The 25,999-nt window shown below is 41.8% G+C and overlaps 1 protein-coding gene across 4 annotated transcripts in view; it reads left to right on the plus strand.

Moving 5' to 3' along the window:
- Nucleotides 1-721: 721 nt before the first annotated feature.
- The window catches only part of TCAF1 (TRPM8 channel associated factor 1), a 49,606-nt gene continuing 24,328 nt past the window's right edge, over nucleotides 722-25,999 (plus strand). For 2 of the 4 annotated variants that reach the window (XM_046021005.1, XM_046021002.1), the window contains exons 1-2: nucleotides 722-858; nucleotides 24,854-25,487. In XM_046021005.1, the coding sequence (XP_045876961.1) occupies nucleotides 24,868-25,487 (620 nt within the window). In that variant the 5' untranslated portion in view covers nucleotides 722-858; nucleotides 24,854-24,867. Of the gene's footprint in view, nucleotides 859-15,368; nucleotides 15,512-17,582; nucleotides 17,731-24,853; nucleotides 25,488-25,999 lie in introns of those variants that run through there. The other 2 variants (XM_046021004.1, XM_046021003.1) reach the window with 2 other exon arrangements.

Consider the following 25,999-nt stretch of genomic DNA (forward strand, 5'->3'; position numbering starts at 1 on the left):
AATCCCAAGACCCTGAGATAATGACCTGAGCCAAAGGCAGAGGCTGTAAGCCACTGAGCCACACAGGTGCCCCAATTCAGTGGCTTTAAAAAAAAAAGATTTTATTTACTTATTTGACAGAATAGCACATGCAGGGGGAGCAGCAGAGAGAGAAGCAGACCACCCACTAAGCGGGGAGCCTGATACCTGGCTGGATCCCAGGACCCTGAGATCATGACCCAACCCAAAGGCAGACACTTAAGGACTGAGCCACCCAGACGCCCTAACTCAGTGGTTATGAAGGTAAGTATCAAGAGTCAACTCCTTCCCTCTTAGCTCTGCCCGGTGTGTAAGCAATGTAAGATGGTTTTCTTAAAAGAATGTAATCATATGCTCCATTCTAATGCAACTTGACGCTTTTAATTAAAAATATCTAGGACCCGTAGTAGATTTAACTCGTCTTTAAAAATAATCGCGTTATTATCATTTACAAAAATATATTACATCAATTGCTCACTTGTTCATAAATTGTCTCAGATTTATTTCTCAACAAACTGCCCTGCCGCACTCCCTGGACTGGTGCTGGGGGTCCCCATTCCGGATCTAGGGCCGCATCTCCCCGCAGAAATGGATACAAAGCGAGACTTCTACAGTCCCGGGCCTGAGGGCCAGGCTCCGCCCCAGCGCTACAGCCACCAATCAGCTCCTGGGACGCCCCCTCTCCCCGGCTGTCTGCCTGAGACTTTCCACGTCCCCAGCCTCGTCCGCCGCCCACTCCCTTCTCACCTGAGAAGCTCCTTCCCTCAGGGAACTGCCACTGCCCTAACGAGCCAGTCCTCTCCGCCCCGAACCCGCGCTGCCGAGAAAGTCAGGCAAACGGTAAGTGGGAGTCAGCGATGGATTCTGGACCCAAAGAGGCCTGGGATCGACAGAGGCCACCGCCCGGAGCGCTGCGACCCGGGGGTGGGGTGGGATGGAGGAGACCCGGAGACAGAGGGAATGCCCGAGGAGACCGTGTGTGCTGTGGGGTAGAGAAGAATGGGGACTGGTACGGGGCCTCCGTTTGTCCCCAAGGGGAGGGTGGCGGACGTGTTTAACAGAATTTCTTGCTGTTTACCTCTCGGATGCTTCTCTGCTGTCTCCCTGCAACTCGGTCTCTATTTTCTTCTTGCTGCCCTGTTTGTCACCCGTGCTCGTCAGGAGGCTATGACCTTTCCCCTCCCCATTTTCTTGTGCTTTTTTTGTGCGTGTGCTCTGCAGGGGGCTATTGAGATTCGAGCTAAAAGGAACCCTGGAGGTAATGTTCCCATCTCCTGGGCCCTTGCTCTTAAATTATCTGGGTGTTGCTGGTCTCTGCAGGACCACTCCCACCGCCCCCCACCCCCCAACTTTGACCCTCGAAAGGTCAAAGTCCTGACGTGCTCCAGGGCTCTAGGTGCCCAAAGGCTCTGAGTGTGTCTGCGCTGGGTGAGGGAGGTGCGGGGTGCGGGAGGGGCGGTGGTGGTGGTGGTGAGAGTAGGTGCAATGAAGCCTGCAGAACATTTAGTCTGGAATGTGTTTGGCCTGAAGCTGTAGGTACTGGATTATACAGTTCCCAGGTAAACCGCAGGAGCTGGCCAATGAGTTGGGTAAACCTGCAATGAAAGGAGAAGGCTTTAAGTATAGAAGAAAAAGACTTATGAATCAGATAATAATGAAACTTCTTGAAAGAAGTGCAAGTTCAATTAGACATAAAGGACCGAATGACCTGTCTAGCAAACCATCCAGCTAGTCAGCCAGCCATCATGCATCCATCCATCCATCCACCCATCCTTTCATACTCCAAATTATTTATTTGTCCACCGACTTCATTTCAATATCTTGTTTTCTTTTTTGCTTTGGTTTGATTTTTAAAAATTTATTAGAAAGGGGTATATAAAACATCTAAGAACAGTCTAAAGAATAATGAACAGAATGCCTGACCATCTCCTAGATTGACAAAATGACATTGCAGTACCACAGTAGCTCCTTAAGCCCTTCTCCCTTCCATGAGAGGTGACAGCTGATTTTTGGATTAATCATTTCCTTGCTTTTCTTTATAGTTTTGTGATTTGTGTGTGTATTCCAAAAACATTTGCTTTCCCTATTTTTAAAATAGGGATTTTTTAAATCCTAAAAAAATTTTTTAAATTTTAAAATAGGGATTGTTGCTAGTTTGGGAAATGTATTAGTTATCTGTTGCTGTGTGACAAATTACCCCAACACTTAGCAGCTTAAAACAGAAACCTATTATCTCACAGTTTCTGTGGGTCAGGAATCCAGGAGGAGCTTGGCGGGGAGTGTCTGATGCAGTATCTCTCACTGGCTATAAGCAGCATTGGCTGGGACTACAATCTTCTCAAGGCTGAGGGGAGAGGGAACCCCTTCCAAGCTCCCTCAAGTAACTGTTGGCAAGTCTCTTGGCCTCACTGGCTTTGGTTGGACACATCATTTCTTTGCCAGATGGGCTTCTGTTTAGAAACTAGTCAAAACATGGCAGCTTGCTTCCCCCCAGGATAAAGGCTCCCTGAGAGAAGAAGAGATAAAGATGAAGGCCAGATTCTTGTTGTAACCTCATCTCAAAAGTGACACGTGATCTTCTGTTTATTAGAAGTGAATCACTAGTTGCAGACAACACTCAAGAGAAAGGGCTTACACAAAACCATGAATATCTGGACGCAGGGATTATAGGGGGCCATTTTAAAGGCTGCCTACTACAGGGGATATTAACAAATAATGTTCTCTAACATTCCTACACATGGCTTCTGGTTCACATGCACAGGCTCACTCTGGTTCCCTCAATTGCACACTCAGGCATAGAATTACCAAGTTATAAGATTTGTATATGTGCAAATTTATTAGGTTATTTCCAATCTGTTTCCAAAGTATTGAGCTGGTTTTTACTCCCCGTAGCAAGACATGAGAGTTTCTATTACTCCACGTACTTGTTATAACTTGGTATTATCAAATTTCATTTTTAGCCTGTCTGGTGCACATGAAATAGTATTCCACTGTGATTTTAATTAGCATTTCTCTGATAACTAACGAAGTGTCCATCTTTTCAGACATTGGTGAAATATTGTGCTTTCTCTCTGAAATCCTGATTCCTGTCTTTTACTCATTTTCATATTGGGTTGTTTGCTTTTTTTCTTATTGCCTCATTGGAATGCTTTCCTTATATAATGTGGATGATAACCAATTCTTTGTCAGCTATATATGCTGCAAATATCTTCTTCCAATTTGGTGCTTCATTTTTCTTTCTCTTTATGTCCATCTCTTTCAATGAACTAAGTTCTGAATTTCAAGTTACCAATATTTTCTTTTATAAAAAGAAAGTCATTTTCTCAAGACAATAAGCTAATTTTAATATATTTACCTCTTAAAGCATTTATAGTTTTGCATTTGACAATTTGTCTTAATCTACCTGGAAACTGATTGTTATATTGTTTATTCAGTATGAATAATCAATTGCCCCAGCACCAGTGATCTGCAAGAATTCAGTTTTTTATGTACATGAATTTAAGTTTCCTAGTCCTGTAGTTGTCTATTTCCTTAATGATTCTAGGTTTATAAGAAGTCTTAAAATATGGTAGTAAAATTCTTCCCATTTTTTTATTCTTCTTCAAGAGTTTTTAGCAATTCTTGGATCTTTGATCTTCCATATAAATATACTTTTTAAAGATTTTATTTATTTGCTTTAGAGAGAGAGAGCACATGCAAGCAGGGGGAGGGGCAGAGGGGAAGAGAGAGAGAGAGAGAATCTCAAGCAGACTCTGCACTGAGCATGGAGCCTGATGTGGGGTTCAACTATGTGGCCCTGTGATCATGACCCAACCAACAACCAAGAGTCACTCAACCGAGCCAACCAGATGCCTCCATATAAATATTTAAATAAACTTATCAAGTTCTCCAAAACAAGGAACAGATGTGTAAACAAACCCATTGGAATTTTGGTTGATATTGCATTAATTTTATATATCAATTTGGGGAGACAAGTCCTCTTTAAGATGTTGCATTTTTCCATCTGTGAACTTGGTATATAATGCTATTTATTTAGTTCAACTTCAGTGTTTTTTAATGTTTTTTGTAATATTTTTTATTGTTTTCCTTCTGCTATGTTTATTAAATTTATTTCTAAATAATTATATTTTTACTGTAATTGTAAATGTTTTCTTTTATAAAATTATATTTTGTAGCTTATTGTTCTTGGTGTATAGAAAATCAGTTGCCTTTTATATATTGACTCTATTTCAAATGTGACAAACTCCATTAATAATTCTAAATTTACCTGTATAGTCTTTCAGATTTGTTACAGAGGCAGTCATATCACCTAAAAATTGGCAGTATTATTTCTTCCTTTCCAATCCTTATACCTTTAATTTCTTTTTCTTGTCTTACTGCATTGGCTAGGACTTTCAGTATAAAGTTGAATAAAGGTTTTTTTTTTTTAAAGATTTATTTATTTATTTATTTATTTGACAGACAGAGATTACAAGTAGGCAGAGAGGCAGGCAGAGAGAGAGAGGAGGAAGCAGGCTCCCTGCTGAGCAGAGGATCCCAGAACCCTGGGATCATGATCTGAGCCGAAGGCAGAGGCTTTAACCCACTGAGCCACCCAGGCGCCCCAAAAGTTGAATAAAGGTTTTATCCTTTTTTTTAATCCTTAAGATAAAAAGAAAGATTTCATAATGTAAACTTTGGCATTTGCAATGGTTAGTTTATAAATGCTTTGTTCAATAATAAGAAAGTTTGATTCTTTTTCTGAGAAGCACTTTTTTTTTTTTTAAAGATTTATTTATTTGACAGATAGAGATTACAAGTAGGCAGAGAGGCAGGCAGAGAGAGAGAGAGAGGAGGAAGCAGGTTCCCCGCTAAGCAGAGAACCCGATGCGGGGCTCGATCCCAGGACCCTAAGATCATGACCTGAGCTGAAGGCAGAGGCTTTAACCCGCTGAGCCACCCAGGTGCCCCGAGAAGCACTTTTTTAAAATGAGTAGATGTTTTATTATAGAATGCTTCTTCTATAGCTATTGATTTTCTCATATGTTTTTTCCATTTAAATATGTTCATATGATGAAGATAGTCTTCGGTCTTTAATATTTAATCAACTTTGCATTGCTGGAATAAACTGTCTTTGGTAAATATGCAATAATTTTTATATAATGATATAGAGATAAGCATTAGATATTTGCTTTATATATGTGAATTGAGATTGGCATGTAATTATCCTCTTTGGTTCTAACTTTATTATTTGTTGATGTCACCTCATAAAATAAGATGGGTAATATTCTCACTATTGCTATTCTGTGGAAGAATTTGGGCTAGGTAGGAATTATCTGGTCCTTGAATATCTCCTCAAATCACCAGCAAAACCCCAGAGTGTGGAGTTTACTTTATCAAAAGGTATTAAACTTATTGGTTTAATTACTTTAAGGATTATAGGACTACCTAGGTTTTCTTATGAGTCAACTTTCATGAATTTATTTTCTAAGATATTTAACTGTTTTATATATATATATATATTTCAAACTTAATAGAATAAAATTGTTCATAATATTCTCTCATTATGTTTAGTTTATCGTTATTATGACCTGTACACTTTCTCATTTTGTTTTGACTAATTTTGCCGGAATTTAGACTACTTTATTAGCTCTTTCATTTACTTATAAACACATAAATAAAACTTAGTTTTTTCCCATTAATTGTTATTTATTTTGTTAGTTCTTCTTCTTTGAATTTTTGTTATTTACTTTCTAAGCTTTTAAGGTATATGCTTAGCTCATATGCTTAGCTCATTAAGCTCTTAAATTTGTGTCACTGCTTTTTAGCTGTATCTCACAAGTTTTGATATGAATATTTTGCAATCATGTAGCTGTAAGTATCTATAATTTTCATTATGGTTTCTTATTTAAGCCATGCATTTTTTTACAACAATGTATTTTAATTTCTAGTTACTCACATGAAGATTCTTTTATTATCTTGCAGTAAATGTTGCCTAATTCATTATGTAGTCAGAGAATGTGTGATATCAGTTCCTTTGGACTTTTGAAGCTAGCTTTATGACCTAGCACATGGTCCGTTACATTTGTGCACTTGAAGATAATGTGTAGTGTCTAATTAATTAACAAGTGTGTCAGTTATACAATCCAGATCTGCCATATCCTTACCAATTTTTTATGTTTGAATTGTCAATTACCAAAAAAAAAAAAAAAAAAGTATGTTACAATCTCTCATTGTGATGGTAGATTTTGAAATTTCTCATTGTAGATGGGTATAGTTTTACTTCATGTATTTTGAGGCTATGTTATTAGTAATATTGGAGTAAATTGAAAAATTTAACATTATGTAAGGATTCATTATTAGGGCTACCTATTAATGCTTTTATCTTAAACTCTTAATTTGCTCAGCTATAAAGTCATATAAAGTCTTTGACTAGCGTTGACCCTGGTTGGTGTTTACCTCTAAGAAAGATTTACTTTCATCCTTTGACTTTCTTTCTAAATCTGTTTTAAGTCATATATAGGTCACAAACTTACCTGTAGTTTTTCATTGCTGATTTTGAAATTATTGCTTGAGGGGTGCGTGGGTGGTTCGGTTGGTTGGGCATCTGACTCTTGATTTTGGCTCAGGTCATTGTCTCAGAGTCATGAGACTGAGCTCGGCATCAGGCTCTACACACAGCAGAGATTCTATTTGAGAGTCTCTCCCTTTCCCTTGACCCCTCCCCTTCCCAAACAAATAAATCTTTAAAAATAAGTACATAAAATAAAAAAATAAAATTAGTGTTTGACAATTTATAACTTACCATTGAATGATTTATTCCAATTATATTTACTGTGATTAGTAGTGCAAACAGATTTATTTCTGTCTCTCTCTTTTTTTCTTTTTTGCTAATTATTTTTTTGTGTGCTTTATCTGTCTCTTTCATTTCCTTCCCCTCTTTTATTCCTTTGTTTCCCCATTTTACTACTACTCTTATATGGAAATTATATGTTGTAATGTTTTAGGCTGAATGTTTTAGGAATACTCTAGTTGTATAACACATTTAATTCATAATATTTATTGGAGTATAATTGAGAAAATTTTCATATATATAAGATGCACAATGTGATGTTTAGATATATGGATACATTGTGAAATGATTACCACATCAAGCTAATTAATATATTGATCACCTCACATAGTTTACCTTTTGTGTGTGTGTGTGTGTGTGTGTGTGAACAGTTGAGATGTATTATCTTAGCAAATTTCAAGTATATAATACAATATTATTAACTATAGTCCCTGTAGTATACATTAGATCTCCAGAACTTATTTATTTTATATACCTGAATTTTGCAGCCTTTGATATATACTTCTCTTCATTTCTCCCACCTCCCAGCACCATGCTACTTTCTGCTTCTGAGTTGGACTATTTTAGATTCTACATATAAAGGAGGTCCCACCTATTTGTCTTTGGATTATTTTGAAACTTAGTATAATGCCCTCAAAGTTCATACATGTTGTCACAAATGGCCAGGTTTTCTTCTTTTTTTATGGCTAAATAAATTCCATTGTATACACATAAAACAATTTATTTATCCATTCATTCATTGGATAATGACTTGAGTCATTTTCATTTTTCATGTCCTGACTACTGCAAATAATGCTGCAATGAACATGGGAGTGCAAACATCACTTCCAGATATTGATTTCATTTTCTTTGAATATGTACTCAGAAGTTAGATTCCAGGGCGCCTGGGTGGCTCAGTGGATTAAGCCGCTGCCTTCAGCTCAGGTCATGATCTCGGGGTCCTGGGATCGGGCTCTCTGCTCCTCAGGGAGCCTGCTTCCTCCTCTCTCTCTGCCTACCTCTCTGCCTACTTGTGATCTCTCTCTCTGTCAAATAAATAAATAAAATCTTTAAAAAAAAAAAAAAAGTTGGATTCCTGGATAATATGGTAGTTCTGTTTCCAGTTTGGGGAGGAACCTCTATGCTGTTTTCCATAATGACTTTACCAATGTACATTCACATCAACATTACACAAGTGTTTCCTTTTTCCCTTACCCTCACCAATACTTATCTTTTTGATAGTAGTCCTTCCAACAGGTGTGAGATAATATGTCATGGTTTAGATTTGTATATCCTGATGATTAGTGGATTTGAGTACTTTTTTGTATACCTATTGGCCATTTGTATGTCTTCTTTTGAGAAATGTCCGTTTAGGTCCTTTGCTCATTTTTAAATTGGATTATTTATTTTCTTGCTAGTGAGTTGTTTGAATTCCTTATTTATTTTTTGTATTAGCCCTTACTGGGGATATATAGTTTACAAACATTGTCTCCCATTCCATAGGTTGTCCCTTCCTTCTGTTGATTGTTTCTTTTGCTGTGCAGATGCTTTTTAGTTTGAAGTAGTCCCACTTGTGTACTTTTGCTCATTACCTGTGTTTTTGGGGTGATATCCAAAAATTTGTTGCTCATACCAATATCAAGAAGTTTATTCCCTATGCTTTCTTCTAGTAGCTTTCCAATTTCAGGTCTTAACAAATAAGTCTTTAATACACTTAGGGTTGATTTTCATAGGTATGAGACAAGAGTCCAGTTGCATTTTTCTGCATGTGGATATCCAGTTATTCCAACACCATTTATTGAAGAGTCTATCCTTTCCCTATCGTGTGTTCTTTGTACCTTTGTTGACAGTGAGTTGAATGTAAATGTGTGGGTTTATTTCTGGACTCTTCATTTTTTTCCCATTGGCCTATGTGTTTGTTTTTATGCAAGTACCATAATATTTTAATTCCTATAGCTTTGTAATATAATTAGAAATCAGGCATTTGTAATGCTTCAAGTTTTATTCTTCTAGCTGAAGCATGCCTTGGCAATTTGAGTTCTTTTCTGGTTCATATGATGTTTAGGATTTCTTTTTTCTAGTGTTGTAAAAAATGCCATTGGAATTTTGATAGGGATTATATTAAATCTGTAGATAATTTTGGTTAGTATGAACATTTTAACATTACTAATTCTTCCAATCTATGAACATGGAATATCTTTTCATTTATCTGTGTCTTCACTTTCTTTCTTCAATGTTTTGTAGATGTCAGTGTGTAGATCTTTTACCTCCTAGGTTAAATTGGTTCCTAAGTATTTTATTGTTTTTAATGATACTGCAAATGGGATTATTTTCTTATGGTTTTCTATATATGAGTTTTATGAATTTTAATTCTATAGTGAAATTCTCCAGCCTTGCTTCTATAATTTTTCCACATATTGACTTAGTTAAAGTCAATCCCTAAGAATGCAAATGTCCAAATGACCCATGAGTCTATTTCTGTTATTTGTTGTTTCTTCTGAGTTCTTGGCAATGTAATCGGATTTTTAGCCTCTCCCTAAATTTTTGATTGGGTAAAGGACATCATGAATGAAAAATTATAAAGTTATAGTTGATGTTATTGTTACTCAAAGAGGATTTTTGGGGGGATGAGAAATGATAGAGCACCAGAAGATTATTTTTATGCTATCAAACATTAGCTTTAAGCTTTCTTAAAACTGATGCATTTTAAATTTTTACTTTACTCAAGACCATAATCTTTACTCCAAAGGTGTCATTCTTTTGATATGCCATGAATCCTCTCATGTCTCAACTGAAAGCAGAGTGTGTTGACAAGAGTATATTGTTTTTGTGGGACTTGACCTCCACTGCTTTATTCCCAGAACAGTATAGCTACTGAAATAACTGTCACCTGTTTAACATTTAACCATTTTCATCAAGTTTTGGTGGATTTTTGGAGGTAGCAGTCCCTCTCTGTGTGTGCATAGCTTAAGAGTCAGCCAGTGACAAACTAAGGGGAATTTGTACATAGATTTTTTTATATTCAGTTCTCAGAGATACCTTCTCGTCTGAAATTTTGCCCTATGAGTTCAGTTGGTTTGAGAATCTTCTTTTTTTTTTCCATTTTATTTATTTTTTTCAGCGTAACAGTATTCATTGTTTTTGCACAACACCCAGTGCTCCATGCAAAACGTGCCCTCCCTATTACCCACCACCTGTTCCCCCAACCTCCCACCCCTGACCCTTCAAAACCCTCAGGTTGTTTTTCAGAGTCCATAGTCTCTTATGGTTCACCTCCCCTCCCCAATGTCCATAGCCCCCTCCCCCTCTCCCAATCCCACCTCCCCCCAGCAACCCCCAGTTTGTTTTGTGAGATTAAGAGTCATTTATGGTTTGTCTCCCTCCCAATCCCATCTTGTTTCATTTATTCTTCTCCTATCCTCCTAACCCCCCATGTTGCTTCTCCATGTCCTCATATCAGGGGGATCATATGATAGTTGTCTTTCTCCGATTGACTTATTTCACTAAGCATGATACGCTCTAGTTCCATCCACATCGTCACAAATGGCAAGATTTCATTTCTTTTGATGGCTGCGTAGTATTCCATTGTGTATATATACCACATCTTCTTTATCCATTCATCTGTTGATGGACATCTAGTTCTTTCCATAGTTTGGCTATTGTAGACATTGCTGCTATAAACATTCGGGTACACGTGCCCCTTCGGATCACTATGTTTGTATCTTTAGGGTAAATACCCAGTAGTGCAATTGCTGGGTCATAGGGTAGTTCTATTTTCAACATTTTGAGGAACCTCCATGCTGTTTTCCAGAGTGGTTGCACCAGCTTGCATTCCCACCAACAGTGGAGGAGGGTTCCCCTTTCTCCGCATCCTCGCCAGCATCTGTCATTTCCTGACTTGTTAATTTTAGCCATTCTGACTGGTGTGAGGTGATATCTCATTGTGGTTTTGATTTGTATTTCCCTGATGCCGAGTGACGTGGAGCACTTTTTCATGTGTCTGTTGGCCATCTGGATGTCTTCTTTGCAGAAATGTCTGTTCATGTCCTCTGCCCATTTCTTGATTGGATTGTTTGTTCTTTGGGTGTTGAGTTTGCTAAGTTCCTTATAGATTTTGGATACTAGCCCTTTATCTGATATGTCGTTTGCAAATATCTTCTCCCATTCTGTCAGTTGTCTTTTGGTTTTGTGAACTGTTTCCTTTGCTGTGCAAAAGCTTTTGATCTTGATGAAATCCCAATAGTTCATTTTTGCCCTTGCTTCCCTTGCCTTTGCCGTTGTTCCTAGGAAGATGTTGCTACGGCTGAGGTCGAAGAGGTTGCTGCCTGCATTCTCCTCAAGGATTTTGATGGATTCCTTTCTCACATTGAGGTCCTTCATCCATTTGGAGTCTATTTTTGTGTGTGGTGTAAGGAAGTGGTCCAATTTCATTTTTCTGCATGTGGCTGTCCAATTTTCCCAGCACCATTTATTGAAGAGGCTGTCTTTTTTCCATTGGACATTATTTCCTGCTTTGTCGAAGATGAGTTGACCATAGAGTTGAGGGTCGATTTCTGGGCTCTCTATTCTGTTCCACTGATCTATGTGTCTGTTTTTGTGCCAGTACCATGTTGTCTTGATGATGACAGCTTTGTAATAGAGCTTGAAGTCCGGAATTGTGATGCCACCAACTTTGGCTTTCTTTTTCAATATTCCTTTGGCTATTCGAGGTCTTTTCTGGTTCCATATAAATTTTAGGATTATTTGTTCCATTTCTTTGAAAAAAATGGATGGTATTTTGATAGGGATTGCATTAAATGTGTAGATTGCTTTAGGTAGCATGGACATTTTCACAATATTTATTCTTCCAATCCAGGAGCATGGAACATTTTTCCATTTCTTTGTGTCTTCCTCAATTTCTTTCATGAGTACTTTATAATTTTCTGTGTATAGATTCTTAACCTCTTTGGTTAGGTTTATTCCTAGGTATCTTATAGTTTTGGGTACAATTGTAAATGGGATTGACTCCTTAATTTCTCTTTCTTCAGTCTTGTTGTTGGTGTACAGAAATGCAACTGATTTCTGTGCATTGATTTTATATCCTGACACTTTACTGAATTCCTGTACAAGTTCTAGCAGTTTTGGAGTGGAGTCTTTTGGTATATGATACATATAGTATCATATCATCTGCAAAGAGTGATAATTTGACTTCTTCTTTACCAATTTGGATGCCTTTAATTTCTTTTTGTTGTCTGATTGCTGAGGCTAGGACTTCTAGTACTATGTTGAATAGCAGTGGTGATAATGGACATCCCTGCCGTGTTCCTGACCTTAGTGGAAAAGCTTTCAGTTTTTCTCCATTGAGAATGATATTTGCGGTGGGTTTTTCATAGATGGCTTTGATAATATTGAGGTATGTGCCCTCTATCCCTACACTTTGAAGAGTTTTGATCAGGAAGGGATGCTGTACTTTGTCAAATGCTTTTTCAGCATCTATTGAGAGTATCATATGGTTCTTGTTCTTTCTTTTATTAATGTGTTGTATCACATTGATTGATTTGCGGATGTTGAAGCAACCCTGCAGCCCCGGAATAAATCCCACTTGATCATGGTGAATAATCCTTTTAATGTACTGTTGAATCCTATTGGCTAGTATTTTGGCGAGAATTTTTGCGTCTGTGTTCATCAAGGATATTGGTCTGTAGTTCTCTTTTTTGGTGGGATCCTTGTCTGGTTTTGGGATCAAGGTGATGCTGGCCTCATAAAATGAGTTTGGCAGTTTTCCTTCCACTTCTATTTTTTGGAACAGTTTCAGGAGAATAGGAATTAGTTCTTCTTTAAATGTTTGGTAGAATTCCCCTGGGAAGCCGTCTGGCCCTGGGCTTTTGTTTGTTTGGAGATTTTTGATGACTGTTTCAATCTCCTTACTGGTTATGGGCCTGTTCAGGTTTTCTATTTCTTCCTGGTTCAGTTGTGGTAGTTTATATGTCTCTAGGAATGCATCCATTTCTTCCAGATTGTCAAATTTGGTGGCGTAGAGTTGCTCATAGTATGTTCTTATAATTGTCTGTATTTCTTTGGTGTTAGTTGTGATCTCTCCTCTTTCATTCATGTGGTTTGAGAATCTTGAATCAGTAAGACTGACACTTTCTGCTTGGCCTCACTTTTTCTGCATTGTGAACTAGAAAATGCCCTAAATGGAAAATCCCCTGCAGATGTGGAGCTCATGTCCTGTGTGTTTCTTCCCTTGGGATTATAGCTTCTCAAGTTCTCCTTGTGTTGTTTGCTCTTCAGAATCTTCCATTGTCTCCTATATTTTGTCCAACTTTTACTGCTGTGAGTTTTCAGTGGAAGGGTTGTTCCAAATGAGGTATTCTCTCAATGCCAGATTTAAAAATCTCTTATCATTTTGTCTTGCATTTCAGGTAATTTATCTAAGATTATTGTATTTCTTCTTGAGATACATCCTTTAGAATTTCCTTTAAAATCTTTTGAAAATAAATTCTCAAATTTATCTGAAAATAACATTTTTAAGACACTTGTAATGGGAGATAGTGCCAGGGCAGCACTAGGGGTAAGAAAGAAGGGAGGGTAGTATCCAGTTTTAGATTATTATGGATGCCGCTGCCTTGAACATCCTAGTATGTGTCTTTTGGTGATGCATATATATACATTTCTCTTTGGTTTAAACCTAAAAGTGGTATTACTGAATACTCCTTTTTACCCCAAATTATATTTGCAACATCTTAAAAATACAAAAAGTCTAAAGAAAAAAATTAGTAGCCAACCCTCTCCACTTCCAGAGGTAACCAAATATGTCCATATTTTTCCTGCTTAGATAAACATAACTCAATAGAAGGATTACAAATTTTTAGCAAAAATATATATGGAGAGCATTCCTCAAGGTATGACTTGAGCTTATCCTTTTTAAGAACTGCATAATATTTTATGTATGGATTTTTAATAAATTCTTCATGCCGATTTAGCTGAGTATTTACAGAATGTAATATTTCAAAAGTTGTTTCATCACATTCAGGATTTCATGGCAGCCTCATGGTAGAAACTGGAAAGAAAAACAGAAACTCTAGAAGGATATAGGATTTAAAATGGTGCTAGTGATGTGAAGTCTGAAACAGAGAGAGGCTAGAAGTAGCTGAAATTGTAGCAGATACAGGAAGAAAACAAGGTGCTTATTGAAGATTAAATAGGAGAAGATGAAGAAGAGGAGAAAACTTACAACATAGGAAAGCTGTGATTTCATTCGTTCTCACTGTTAAGCTGCTCTTTGTCTTGTTGAGGAGTGTGCTAAGAGTTCCTCACCCCACATTCATGAATCTTGTCCATCCAGCCACCAAACAGACATTACCAAACACCTGTTCGTGGCCACATGATGAAGTGGAGAATCTGAAGAAGAATAAAATAAAGTTCTTGACTTATGTTTACTCTAGTTTGAAGAGTTTTAATGAAACCCTGAAGTGATACAGGATGTAGGAATCTACCCCCTTTACCACCGAATCCACATTCCTGTGGAAGGTCCAGCCTGGACACTGTTTTGTGGTGGGGGACCATTTTTAACGGTCACTTCTTGAGAATGGTTTGGTCAGGGACACCTTCTTCTTAGGCACCCAGAGAATAAGGGCCAGTGCAGTGATGGGTGAAGGGTGAGAACAGCAGAATGTACAGAGACCACACAAGTCTTTCAGGCCTTTGGGACCAGCCATAAAAGGGGCAAGTGGTTTTTCTCCCAGCTTCTAAAGTTGAGCTCCCCAAGCTGGATGAGAAGACATGGGTTCAAGGCAGGACCATATAGTCAGGTTATGGCTCAAAAGTCAGGTGTTATATCTTGCTCTTACTTGACTAAAATGAGACAGGACTAGGGACAAAGTTCAGGAATTCCCCACACAGAGAGAAATCATACTTATGGATGTGTCACTACCAGCTCTTTGTGCAAGGATATTTCATCTATTTTAGTTCATTAAATTATCAATTTTTGTCACAAAATAATATACATTCCTACTGAAATGTTCGAGGTGTATGAAGAAAACATACTTAAAACTAATCTACTCTTAACTCTCTGAAGTAACTGATTCTAACAGTTTGATGTATGTTTTCCATATAACTTCTGTGTTTATATAAGCATATGTAATAAATTTTTCCCTACAAAAATGCAAGCTATTTTTAATACCTTGTTAAATGTTCATTAAAAATATAAACATTGATACAGTCTAACTCCTGGCATATGTATGCCATATATGTATATTTAACTCATCCTTGTACATAGTTATGTATCGTTTTATATACAAATCTATATTTATCAACCCCTCCCTTGTTGGTAAATAGTTTACGGATTTAATTTTTAACAAATCGCCCTGCAGCACTCCCGCACTCCCGGAGCCCCGCGGGGACTCCCTCCAGGATTTGGGGCTGCATTCTCTGGCAGAAACAGACACAAAGCGGGGCCTCTGAGGTGTGGGGAGGGCCGGCCAGGCTCCGCCCCCCGCCGTAGCCGCCAATCAGCTCCCGGGTTGTGCCCCTCCCCCCCAGACCCTCTGCACTGCAGCCCACCTACCCCAGCACGCCGCCCGCCGCCGCCTCCACCAATTACGAATCCGCAGGCTGACTGCCCTGTCTCCTTGTCACGTCTCTGCAGAGCAGTCCCTTCCCCTTTCAGAGTAGCCCGGTGTGAAAGTTGCTGGATAACGGGTGAGTATCGTCCAAAGATGGTTCTGGAACCGGAGCAGGCCCCGGCGTGCGGAGCAACTCCGCGCAACCGGAGTGGGAGAAGGAGCGACCGGGACGAGGTCCAGAGGAGCGCGGGGGAGGGGCGCCTGTCGGGCTGCGAAGGTAGTCAGGGTCTGGGCCTGAGACCGCTTAGGCCTAAGGAGGCAGATGTTTTCCAAAGATTCCCTGTGGTCTTTCCATCTCTGTTTCTGGTTCTTCTGGCTCATATATCTTGCGTGCTTCATTTTTCTCCAGGAATTTCAGCCCTTTTACAACACTTTTCATGGTGAAATATTTCGAACCTGCAGATACGTAAAGAAAATAATATAACAGAATTATCAGATGCGGACATTCTATTGCCTTTGCTTCAGCACACTTGCTCTCCCTGCCCCCCACCCCGTGGGTGTGGATGTGCGTCTCCCCCCACCACCGGTATGTGTGTGTGGGTGTGTGTGTCCTCCTTTCTAAGAAACAAAACCTGACAGTTAAAATTCTTTCCCCGTCAAATTTCATGTCCATCCTCAGATGTAAATTAGGATCTATCCTTCTCACGTATATTTTTGTCTTTTTATTATTTCTTTTTATGTAAGCAATAGGTGCGTTTTTGTTTTGCATTTAAAAATTTTCCACACAACCCAGTATTTGGGGGGTTTGCCTTGCGGTGCTATTATCTTGTCATTTGAGACTGGAGAGGGTTTTAGCAAGCAAGTCTCCAGTCCTCCTTGTTTATTAGCTCAGAACCCTGAGCTCTGTCAGGAGGGAGTTAAAGGACTAAAGGACATGCTCACTGTCACTCAAGTGGTCCTTCACTGGGCAAGATCCTGAAGGTTCTTTTTTTTTAATTTATTTATTTGACAGACAGAGATCACAAGTAGGCAGAGAGGCAGGCAGAGAGGAGGAAGCAGGCTCCCTGTTGAGCAGAGAGCCCAATGCGGGCTCGATCCCAGGACCCTGGGATCATGACCTGAGCGGAAGGCAGAGGCTTTAACCCACTGAGCCACCCAGGTGCCCCCTGAAGGTTCTCTTGATTTCTGTTCCTTTCATTCCCTCTATGTTTTATGCCATTGAGCTCACCAACCCACATCCCCTATTATGATTCAATTTGGAGAAAGATTTAAAGAAGAAAGGAAAGAGGAAAAGGAGGTAGAAGGGGGTTCCAGAAAGGAAATATGACTTGGATTTGGACCAAAACTCTAGTCAGTATGTTTAAAAGTATGTATTTTCCTGGAACATGAAGTACTGAATCTTAGGACAGCAATTAAGTAACTTGCTGAAGCCGCTCAGCCTGTAGATTGTAGCATTGAGATCTGAACCCAGGACATCTGGTGACAGTCCGAGTTTTAAACTGCAGTCCTAACTTGCATTTCACTTGCTAGATCTAGCACCTGAGGACAATGAAGTCATGGACAAATAGAACTCACAGTTCACAGAAGGGGGGAGCGGCTGTCAACTGGTGATCAGAGAAGACTTCAAGAAAGAAATAGGAACTGAAATGTACACGGAAGGGTAGACACTGGCTACCTCTTGTCTTTTTGAAATGTAATATATTCTTAACTTACCAAAGTAACATAGATAACAATGCAAACAATGCAGAGCTATATAAAAGATGCCCTGTGCTCTTCCTCAGGTCAGACAATATTAACAGGTAGGCATTTAGCTCTCCCTTCTCCCATCATAGTACAAATATGTAAAGGGCTATTTTTTATTATAAAAATGAAAGCACAGCTAAGAGTTTTGTATAATTTTTATCCCCCTCCCACAGTATGTCAAGTATACCCCCCCCCGCCCACAACCAAATGGACATCTAAGCTTTTCCTAAGCATTGAATAATATACAGACGGTGTCGTATCATTTATTCAGCCTTTCCCTTAGTAACGAATAGTCAGAGAAGTTTGTCTCTAATAGAACGGCCGTCCACTCTGCCAGGATGGGGGCCGCTGCAATGCCAAGCCAGCAGGGCCGGCGACACAAAGAAGCGCTGTCCCCTGCCAAGCGCCGCCCCTTGGGCTCGCTCTCGCGCCCGGGAGGAAGTGGGAAGGAGGAACCCCTCCTTCCCCCCCTACCAATCTCGGCTGCGCCTCCTCCCGGCTACCAGCTCGCTCGCCCGCTCGCCGCGGGGCTGCCTGCAGGGAAGCCCCTTCCCCATCGCACGGTGCGTACGCACTGCACCCAGCCCTGCCCCCAGCTGCCGCCGAGACCCGGTGAGTGGCCCTCTGCCGAAGCCCCGCAGGCGGGAGAAGGGGCAGCTGGCGGGGAACTCGGCCTGGCTCTGGGGGAGGGCGGTGCCGGAGGCCGAGGGGGCGCGGGCGGACCTGCGGGACCTGCGGGAGGGGCGCACCGCGGGCCCGGGGGCTCCCGGATCTGGGACCGGTCCCTCGATGATTGTGTCCTAGCCCCCGTTGCTGACTGTTTTCTGCTCTGGGCTCCGCATCGCCCCTGCCGCATTGCTGCTCCTCTCCGGGTTCTGACATCTGATGTTTGTGTTTGCGTGCTTTGTGTGGTCGAGATTCCTACAGGCCCGACCTTAAGAACAGCATCTCCTCCGCAGCTTCGTCGGAGCCAAAGGAGGAGGCAGGGCTTGCTCAGGGTCACACAGGTGGCTGGTGACAGAGCATCACTTCTGTCCTACTGCCCTTTGATCTTTGCAAACACTGGCTCTGGGTCTGACTTCCCTTACCCACTCTCACTAGTCCCCGGAGACGTGTGTGTGTGCGCTCGTGTGTGTGCTCTCACTAGTCCCCGGAGACGTGTGTGTGTGTGTGTGTGTGTGTGTGTGTGTGTGTGTGTAAGTAAACGCAAGAGGCAGCAGTGGTCTGTGTACCCCTACCTCACCCAAACGGTGCCAGTGGGTCTGGAGCGTTCCCTGCCAGGCAGAGCTTTTCCGCTCTGCTCCCCTCCTCCCCCTGCTACCCTCCCCACCTCAGGCCCCCTCCATTCCTGACGTCACGGACAAGCTCTTTGCGGACTGGCTCTGGGCCTGTGTAGGAAAGTCTGGCTGGGGTGAGGGCCTGGAGAGGAACAGAGAGGATCCCACACCAGAACTCAGTATGGACAACCCCTCGAATTTAAGAACGACCTGTGTCCCGCGTTGTCCATTTCTTAGGACACTGTCCTCTGGGAGGCAGGCTGGTCAACACTCCGGGCTTGTGCTCCCCACGATGCGTTCTCCTGGGAGTTCCCTGGTCAGAGAAATGAGCAAATACCAGTGAGAGGCCCTGGGGGACTCAGGAATTAAGAAGGGAGTGTGGTAAGATAGGAATAGGGGAATAGAAAAACAGCATTTTAAATCATGCTTACTTTTATGGGAATGGGGAAGGTATTGGAGAGGACCACAAGAAGGTCTTCAAAATTATTGGTAAGAGTTTGTTTTTTAAGCTGGGTAGTAGGTATATAGGAATCTGTTTAATTTTTTTAAATTAATGTTCTTCCATATGTATTTCATATTTTTTAATTTATTTATTTGACAGACAGAGATCACAAGTAGGAAGAGTAGCAAGCAGAGAGAGAGAGAGGAGGAAGCAGGCTCCCCGCTGAGCAGAGAGCCTGATGTGGGACTTGATCCCAGGACTCTGGGATCATGACCTGAGCTGAAAGCAGAAGCTTTAACCCACTGCACCACCCAGGCGCCCCTGCATTTCATATTTTTAAAAATATATTAATTAAACCATTTTTCAATGAAAAATAAATAAGATTGATCTGGGAATATGTAGAACAGAATACAAAAGAAGGGTGAACCCACCCCAATTCTAGCGTAGTAGAAGTTGATGGACATCGGACAGGGTATTGGATGTATACGGAAAAAGAAACAAGGGGTTCATGGAAGAAAATGGCAAGAAGAAGAGAAGACCTATAGGACTGGATGTCTGTGTGAGTAATCATTTGTCAAGGCCAGGGTAGCTCTTTACTGAAGAAGTGATCCTAGGTCTGCCCTTGACACCATCCATCACTCCCCGTTATCCACCATGGAGCACCTCTTCGTTCTCCTGGAGAATCCAAAGAACCACACATACCCTTGATCTCAGATACTTACTCTACTTGGATTTGAAACCAAGCTATAAAGCAGGATGTGGTGCAGTACCCAAGACAGGCCTGCTACCCTCCTTCCCTTCCAAATACATCTCTTAAAGGGAAACCCCATTTAGGTTGCATGGGGCTCTTTGTGGTAGGAGTAGGGGATTTGTAAAGCTCTCTGCCTGAGTTATAGGTTGTGCCTGAGGTACCTTCTGCTTTTGAGGTGTCTTGAGTTCCAGCAAGCTGAAAGAGGCCAGAGTTGGCACAAAGGAGAGAAAGCAGAAGCCATGGAAGGAGAACTAAGGACGAAGAGAGGGAGAGAAATAAAAGGGATCTCCCCATCCCACCCCCACCTCAGGCTGTGTCCCTCTGCAGTCCCCAAGCTGGAGTAGCAAACAGGGATTCGGGCATAAACAGGAAGCATTCGGTTAAAAAGTCAAGTGTTGGAGTCATGGATAGAGCTGGTTAAAGTGGGAACAGAACCAGTTGCAAAGTTCAAAGAACCCCACAGAGAAGGAAATCAACTTTTTTAGTGGATAAATGCTCAACTGATGAAAAAATGCATTTTCGGTGAGATATCAGTTGAGCAATCCATTAATGTATACACTCCATCATTTAAAGTGTGTTTACTTGCTTGTTTGACGTTCTATTACCTGTGGTATTTTTAACTGTAACAGTAATATATACAACACTTCAAAGGATGCAGACTTGGTTAAGGAGAAAGAATTCTGTTCACCTCTTCCCCTCCTCATGCTTTAATGTTGGCATGTTGAAATAGGGCCTCTATAGATTTTTTTCTTGTATATAAAATCCTGGCCCTTACCAGGCTTATATATTTCTGATACTTAAGAATGTGGACTCAGTATAAGATTCTCTGGCTTTGAATCCTGGATCCACTTCTCCCACTTGTGTGACTTGAGCAAGTACCACATTCTCTGGCCATCGCATTTTTTGTTTTGTCTGCTGTTGCCCACCTATAAAATAGATAGTGATTGTACAAACTCACAGGTTTGTTGTCAGGAGTAAATACTTTATGAAGGAAACTTATAATAATACCTGGAACCTAGAAAGCAGTGTATTGTGATTACTCCTACTAAAATTACTAGTACTATTGTTATTATCTTTATCCCTACAAAAATGGGCTTGTGTCCTAAAATTACAATGATGTGAGGTTTCTACTTAAAGTATATCATCAAGGGTTGTCTACATAGATGCAAAACAGATTTAACTCATTCTTTGTAATAGTGATGTGATATTCTATGATACAGATTATCATCCTTTATCCAAACATTCTCCCTCTCAGATGTTGGCTTGCCACACACGCAGCGTTGGTATCAGGCCAAGGCTGCATTGCAGTCCCACTCGTGGAGCAGGACAGGGGAAACTGGCCAAGAGGAGGGGAGCCTGAGTGTTCCTTACCAAACCCTGGCAGGTAGAAGGAGGCAGCTCCCCAGGAAAAGCCCCCTTCATTCTGGTGCCCTACTTTTCAAATCTCCAGGCCAACTGTCCATCCCTTTGTCACTTTTCCACAGACAGCTCCCCCATGAACTAGCTTGAAATACAGTTAGTGAGACAAAAAACGTGAGTTCTCTGCTCTGAGTGTTTCTGGAGTACCAGCCCCGGCAGTGTGATTAGGGCTCAGAGAGGAGGGGTCTGATATCTGGAGTACCAGCCCTGGCAGTGACTAGGGCCCGGAGAGGAGGGGTCTGACGGGCAGCTCTTTAGGGGGCAGGTGTGCGTGGCTGGCTAGGGACTATACCCCAGGGTCTTATGTTGTAACACTAGGCTGTGGGGTGGGGTAGTATGCAGAGGTGGGATAGGTATGGCTTTGGGTTAGAGAGTTGCACCCACAGAAATCATAGATGGTTCTGGAAAACATCCCTTGTCACCTGTCTCCATTTCTAGGTTTGCATTTATCTGTCTCCAATTGTAGTTTTGTGTGGCAGTGAGCATCCTTGTACATATGTCTTCAATCCTGCGGCTCTTGTTTCTGTATGAAAGGTAATCAGAAGAGGGATTGCTGGTCTGAGAATCTCACCTCTGAAGTGGGGCTGCCCACTGTTGATTGCTCTCAGCGTCTTGGTCCTTCCAGCAAATTGTGGTCACGTCCTCCTAGCCTTTTGGACATTGGGCATTATTATCTGCCTTTATCTTCTTCACCTTCTCGTCCTCCTTCTCCTTCCTCCTTTTTGATAATCTTACAGGCAGCATCATGCATTCTATTTTCAATTGTCTGACTAGTGAAATAGAGTATATTTTCATAGACTATTTCCTCTTCTATGAATAACCTCTCTTAGAAGGGTAGGATTTCAACAGGTAGAAAGAGGTGGGAGAGGGAACAGGAAGGAAAGAGCATGAAAAGAGAGTCTAAAAGGAAAGCAGGGCATGTCCAGGGATGCCAAGTGTTCTGGAAGCTGCAGAGAGGTTAGGTAGCCAGAGACATGGCTGGAAGATGTTAGGAGCAGCCAGCCCTGGAGACCTCAAATCCCAAGATGAAGGTGTCAGATTTAACCCTGTGGGGAAAAGCAAAGCTCTGGGAGGGGGTTCTCTTCTGGGAAATAATACTATCAGTGGCTTTAAAAGAATAGAGGCAAGATCAGGCCCTGGTGACTCAGAAACTGGGTCAGTTTAGTCGAGGAATGAATTACTGAGCATCTGAACTAGGTTCCTGGCACTATGGTTGGAAACCATGTACGATGACATTGACGGGACTGTGGCCAGCTGGATATGGCACAGGAGGGAGAAGGGCACAACTGTGACTCTTTGCAGTTTGCTGTCTCCTGGCTATTTGTGGACACCAGGAAGAGCAGGGAAAGGACAAGCTCTTGTGAACCAGCCGCCTGTTCTGTCATCTCAAAACTTCTCTGAGGTAAATGTCACCCTCCATAGCAGCTAGGGACATTGAGCTCATGTAAAGTGCCTAAGAGGAGCTAGTTTGGAAGGAAAAGACTAAATTTAAGACTTCTTTCGTTTTAGAGACCACTGCAACAGTAGAGTGCTCTGTCAGGAGGGATCTTGAGTTTATTCATTATCTCAGAACCAGGGCCTTTTCGTCTGCACCTGAGGAAGGCACAGTGCCTGTGCCCAAGACCTTCTCAAGGACCATGGAAACACTTGGGAACTAAGTGTAATCATAATTAATATTACTGTTAGCATTGGCTCCAAAATGTGAAAACTATAAAATCGGAATCATTAAATGTTTAGTTCAGTATTTACAACATCTGACGTTAGGTTTGGTTTTTGCTCACTTTATAAGAATTCTCTATGGGGCGCCTGGCTGGCTCAGTTGGTTGAGCGTTCGACTCTTGGTTTCAGCTCTAGGTCATGATCTCATAGGTCATGGGATTGAGCCCCACATTGGGCTTCATATTCAGCTGGGAATCTGCTTGAGGATTCTCTCCCTCTGCCCCTCCCCCCACTCACTCACTCACTCTCTGTAAAATAAAATAAATCTTAAAAAAAAAAAAAGAATTCTCTCTTATGCACATTTGCAAGTTAAATAGCTTACTCTTACCAAATAATTATATGTAAATACACACACACACAAACTCATATAAAATAAATAATTGAAAGACATTTAACCTGTTATTTCCTTTAATCCTTGGGACAACCTTATGTGCTAGACACTTTTGTCCCTACTTAATGAATGAGGAAATGATGTCTGAGATGTGTTGCCCTATCTCACAGTTAGTAAGCAAACAAAGCTAAGATTCAGGCCCAGATAGCCTCCCTCCAGAGCCTGAGCTTGTAACTGCTTTGCGTATTATCTTGGGAATGAACATATTTTCTGACAAGAGAAATAGATAGATGTTAAGAACCACAGATAAAAACACAAGGAATGGGGTGCCTGGGTGGCTCAGTCGGTTAAAGCCTCTGCCTTCGGCTCAGGTCATGATCCCAGGGTCCTGGGATCGAGCCCCACATCGGGCTCTCTGCTCTGTGGGGAGCCTGCTTTCTCCTCTCTCTCTCTCTCTCTCTCTGCCTGCTTGTGATCTCTGTCAAATAAATAAATAAAATATTAAAAAAAAAAAACCACAAGGAATAGCTGCATTTTCAGAAGAGGTCAGGGAAGGATAGAAAGTGAATGGGTCAGCAGGTTGAAGATGATGATGTTGGCTCTGGCCATAATGTTACTGGCGGTGAGAGTCTCAGGGAACAGGACAGCAGTATTGGCCGGTGCCACTGAGTGGTCAGTGAGAACGACAACCGCTAGATGTCCCGATTATGAAAACACATCTGCTGTCGGGGGAACTGCTTCAGTAAAGTGAACATAGTGGAGGTCAGACGTCGAGCATCTGAGCAGGGAGCTCATGGTGAAGAAGCAGAAGATTTATGTGAGGTCACATACACGGACATACACACCTTTCTCCAGGTACAAAGTACAAGGAAGAAGAATCTGCCATAATTCCTGGTTGATGGAGACCTGGATTCAAGCCACAGAGGACTTACTTTTTCCTCTTCCCCAACCTATGACTGCGACCAAAGAAGATCCTATGAGGACCCAGACTTTCTAGATTGATATTCTGGGATTCCACAAGCTGGGATGAATAAGATCAATGTGGGAGCTGAGGGGGACAAGGGGCAGCATGAGGCCCCACTGTGTTAGGTTTTGGTGGTGGTGCTGTAACACATCACCACAAATTGGGTGACTTAAAACAGAAATATGCTTCTCTCACAGTCATGGGGGCAGAGAAGTTTGAAGTCCAGGTATTAGCAAGGTGTTCTTTCTGGAAATTCTGAAGGGAAATCTGTCCTATGCCTCTTCCAGAGCTTCTGGAGCTCACCAGCAACCTCTGGCCTCCCTTGGCATATAGACGCATCATTCCAGTTTCTCTTAGCGTTCTCCCCTGTGTGTCTCTGTCTGCATCCAGATGTTTCTTAAAAGATAGCAGTCATTAAATCAGGGCTCATTCAGATCCAGCATGACCTCATCTTAACTTGATTTTACCTGCAAGGACACTATTTTCCAAATAAGGTTGCATTCACGGGTACTAGGAGGTGGATTTACAGGTAACTCTTTGGGGGCACAATTCTGCCCACATTGTCCACTTCTGTTTGTTTCCTTCTGCAGTGGAAAAGGGTCAGGCTCTTTCTGTTTGGCCACAAGAGTTTAGGAGGACCGGGAAGGGTGTGATGAGGTCTCCTGGGTTGGATACCTTGACACCCCTGGTGAGTCCCTGAGTCAGTTCACAGAGTCTGTCTCATTTGCATCGTGGGAAGAATTGCCCCTGCTAGGGGAAGAGTGAACCATTTGGCTCCTTTGTTTATTTGTTTATCTATTCTTTACCAAACTGAGTCTTTGCTTTCTTACAGAAGTCGATCCAGCCATGGCGACTCCCTCTGCTGCCTTTGAGGCCCTTATGAATGGAGTGACAAGCTGGGATGTCCCTGAAGATGCCATCCCATGTGAATTGCTTCTAATTGGAGAGGCCTCCTTCCCAGTGATGGTGAATGACATGGGCCAGGTCCTCATTGCTGCCTCTTCCTATGGCCGAGGTCGCCTGGTGGTGGTGTCCCATGAGGACTACTTGGTAGAAGCCCAGCTCACTCCCTTTCTCCTCAATGCAGTGGGTTGGCTCTGTTCTTCCCCTGGGGCTCCCATTGGTGTACACCCATCCCTGGCACCCCTGGCCAAAATCCTTGAGGGTTCTGGGGTGGAGGCGAAGATTGAGCCGGAAGTGAAAGACTCCCTCGGAGTTTACTGCATTGATGCCTATAATGAAACCATGACGGAAAAGTTGGTCAAGTTTATGAAACGTGGAGGGGGCTTGCTCATTGGAGGCCAGGCCTGGGACTGGGCGAACCAGGGCGACGACGAAAGGGTGCTTTTCACATTCCCTGGCAACCTCGTGACCAGTGTGGCCGGCGTGTACTTCACCGACAACAAAGGGGACACAAGTTTCTTTAAAGTCTCCAAGAAGATGCCCAAGATCCCAGTCTTAGTTAGGTGAGTGCATTGCCCCAGTGGGGATTTGGTCCCACAATAAAAAAGACATGGTTTTTATCTTTAGGTTGCTCCCAAGCTAACAGATGAGCACTTGGCACTTAGGCATGGATTCCCCCTAAATCAAGCAGAGTTACCCTTAATCGAACAGCTCACCCTGAATCAATCAAGGTCCCTATTGCTGCTGCCTCCCCAGACCAGACCACTTAGCTCTTTGAGCAGAGAAACTTCTTAGTGACCTTTATGTTCCCTGGCGTCTAGCTTAAAATATATTGCTGAATCCCAGAGCTGGTGTTGCTATTCCAGAAGGGTCATAGCAGAAGGTTGCTTGGAAATGAAATGTGAGGAAAACGAAAACAGACATAAAGGAACCCCATAAGACAAAGTCTAAAGAGCTGTGGAAAAGGCTTTGGAATGTCCAGCCAGATGGGATTGGGATGGAAATAAGAACTAGAGGATTCAGAAGGTGATAGAGAAGAAAAGATGGCATGAGTTGTTTGCGCTAAATCTAGGAG

This window comes from Meles meles, chromosome 10 (genome assembly GCF_922984935.1).
Source record: "Meles meles chromosome 10, mMelMel3.1 paternal haplotype, whole genome shotgun sequence".
Taxonomy (NCBI): Eukaryota; Metazoa; Chordata; class Mammalia; order Carnivora; family Mustelidae; genus Meles; species Meles meles.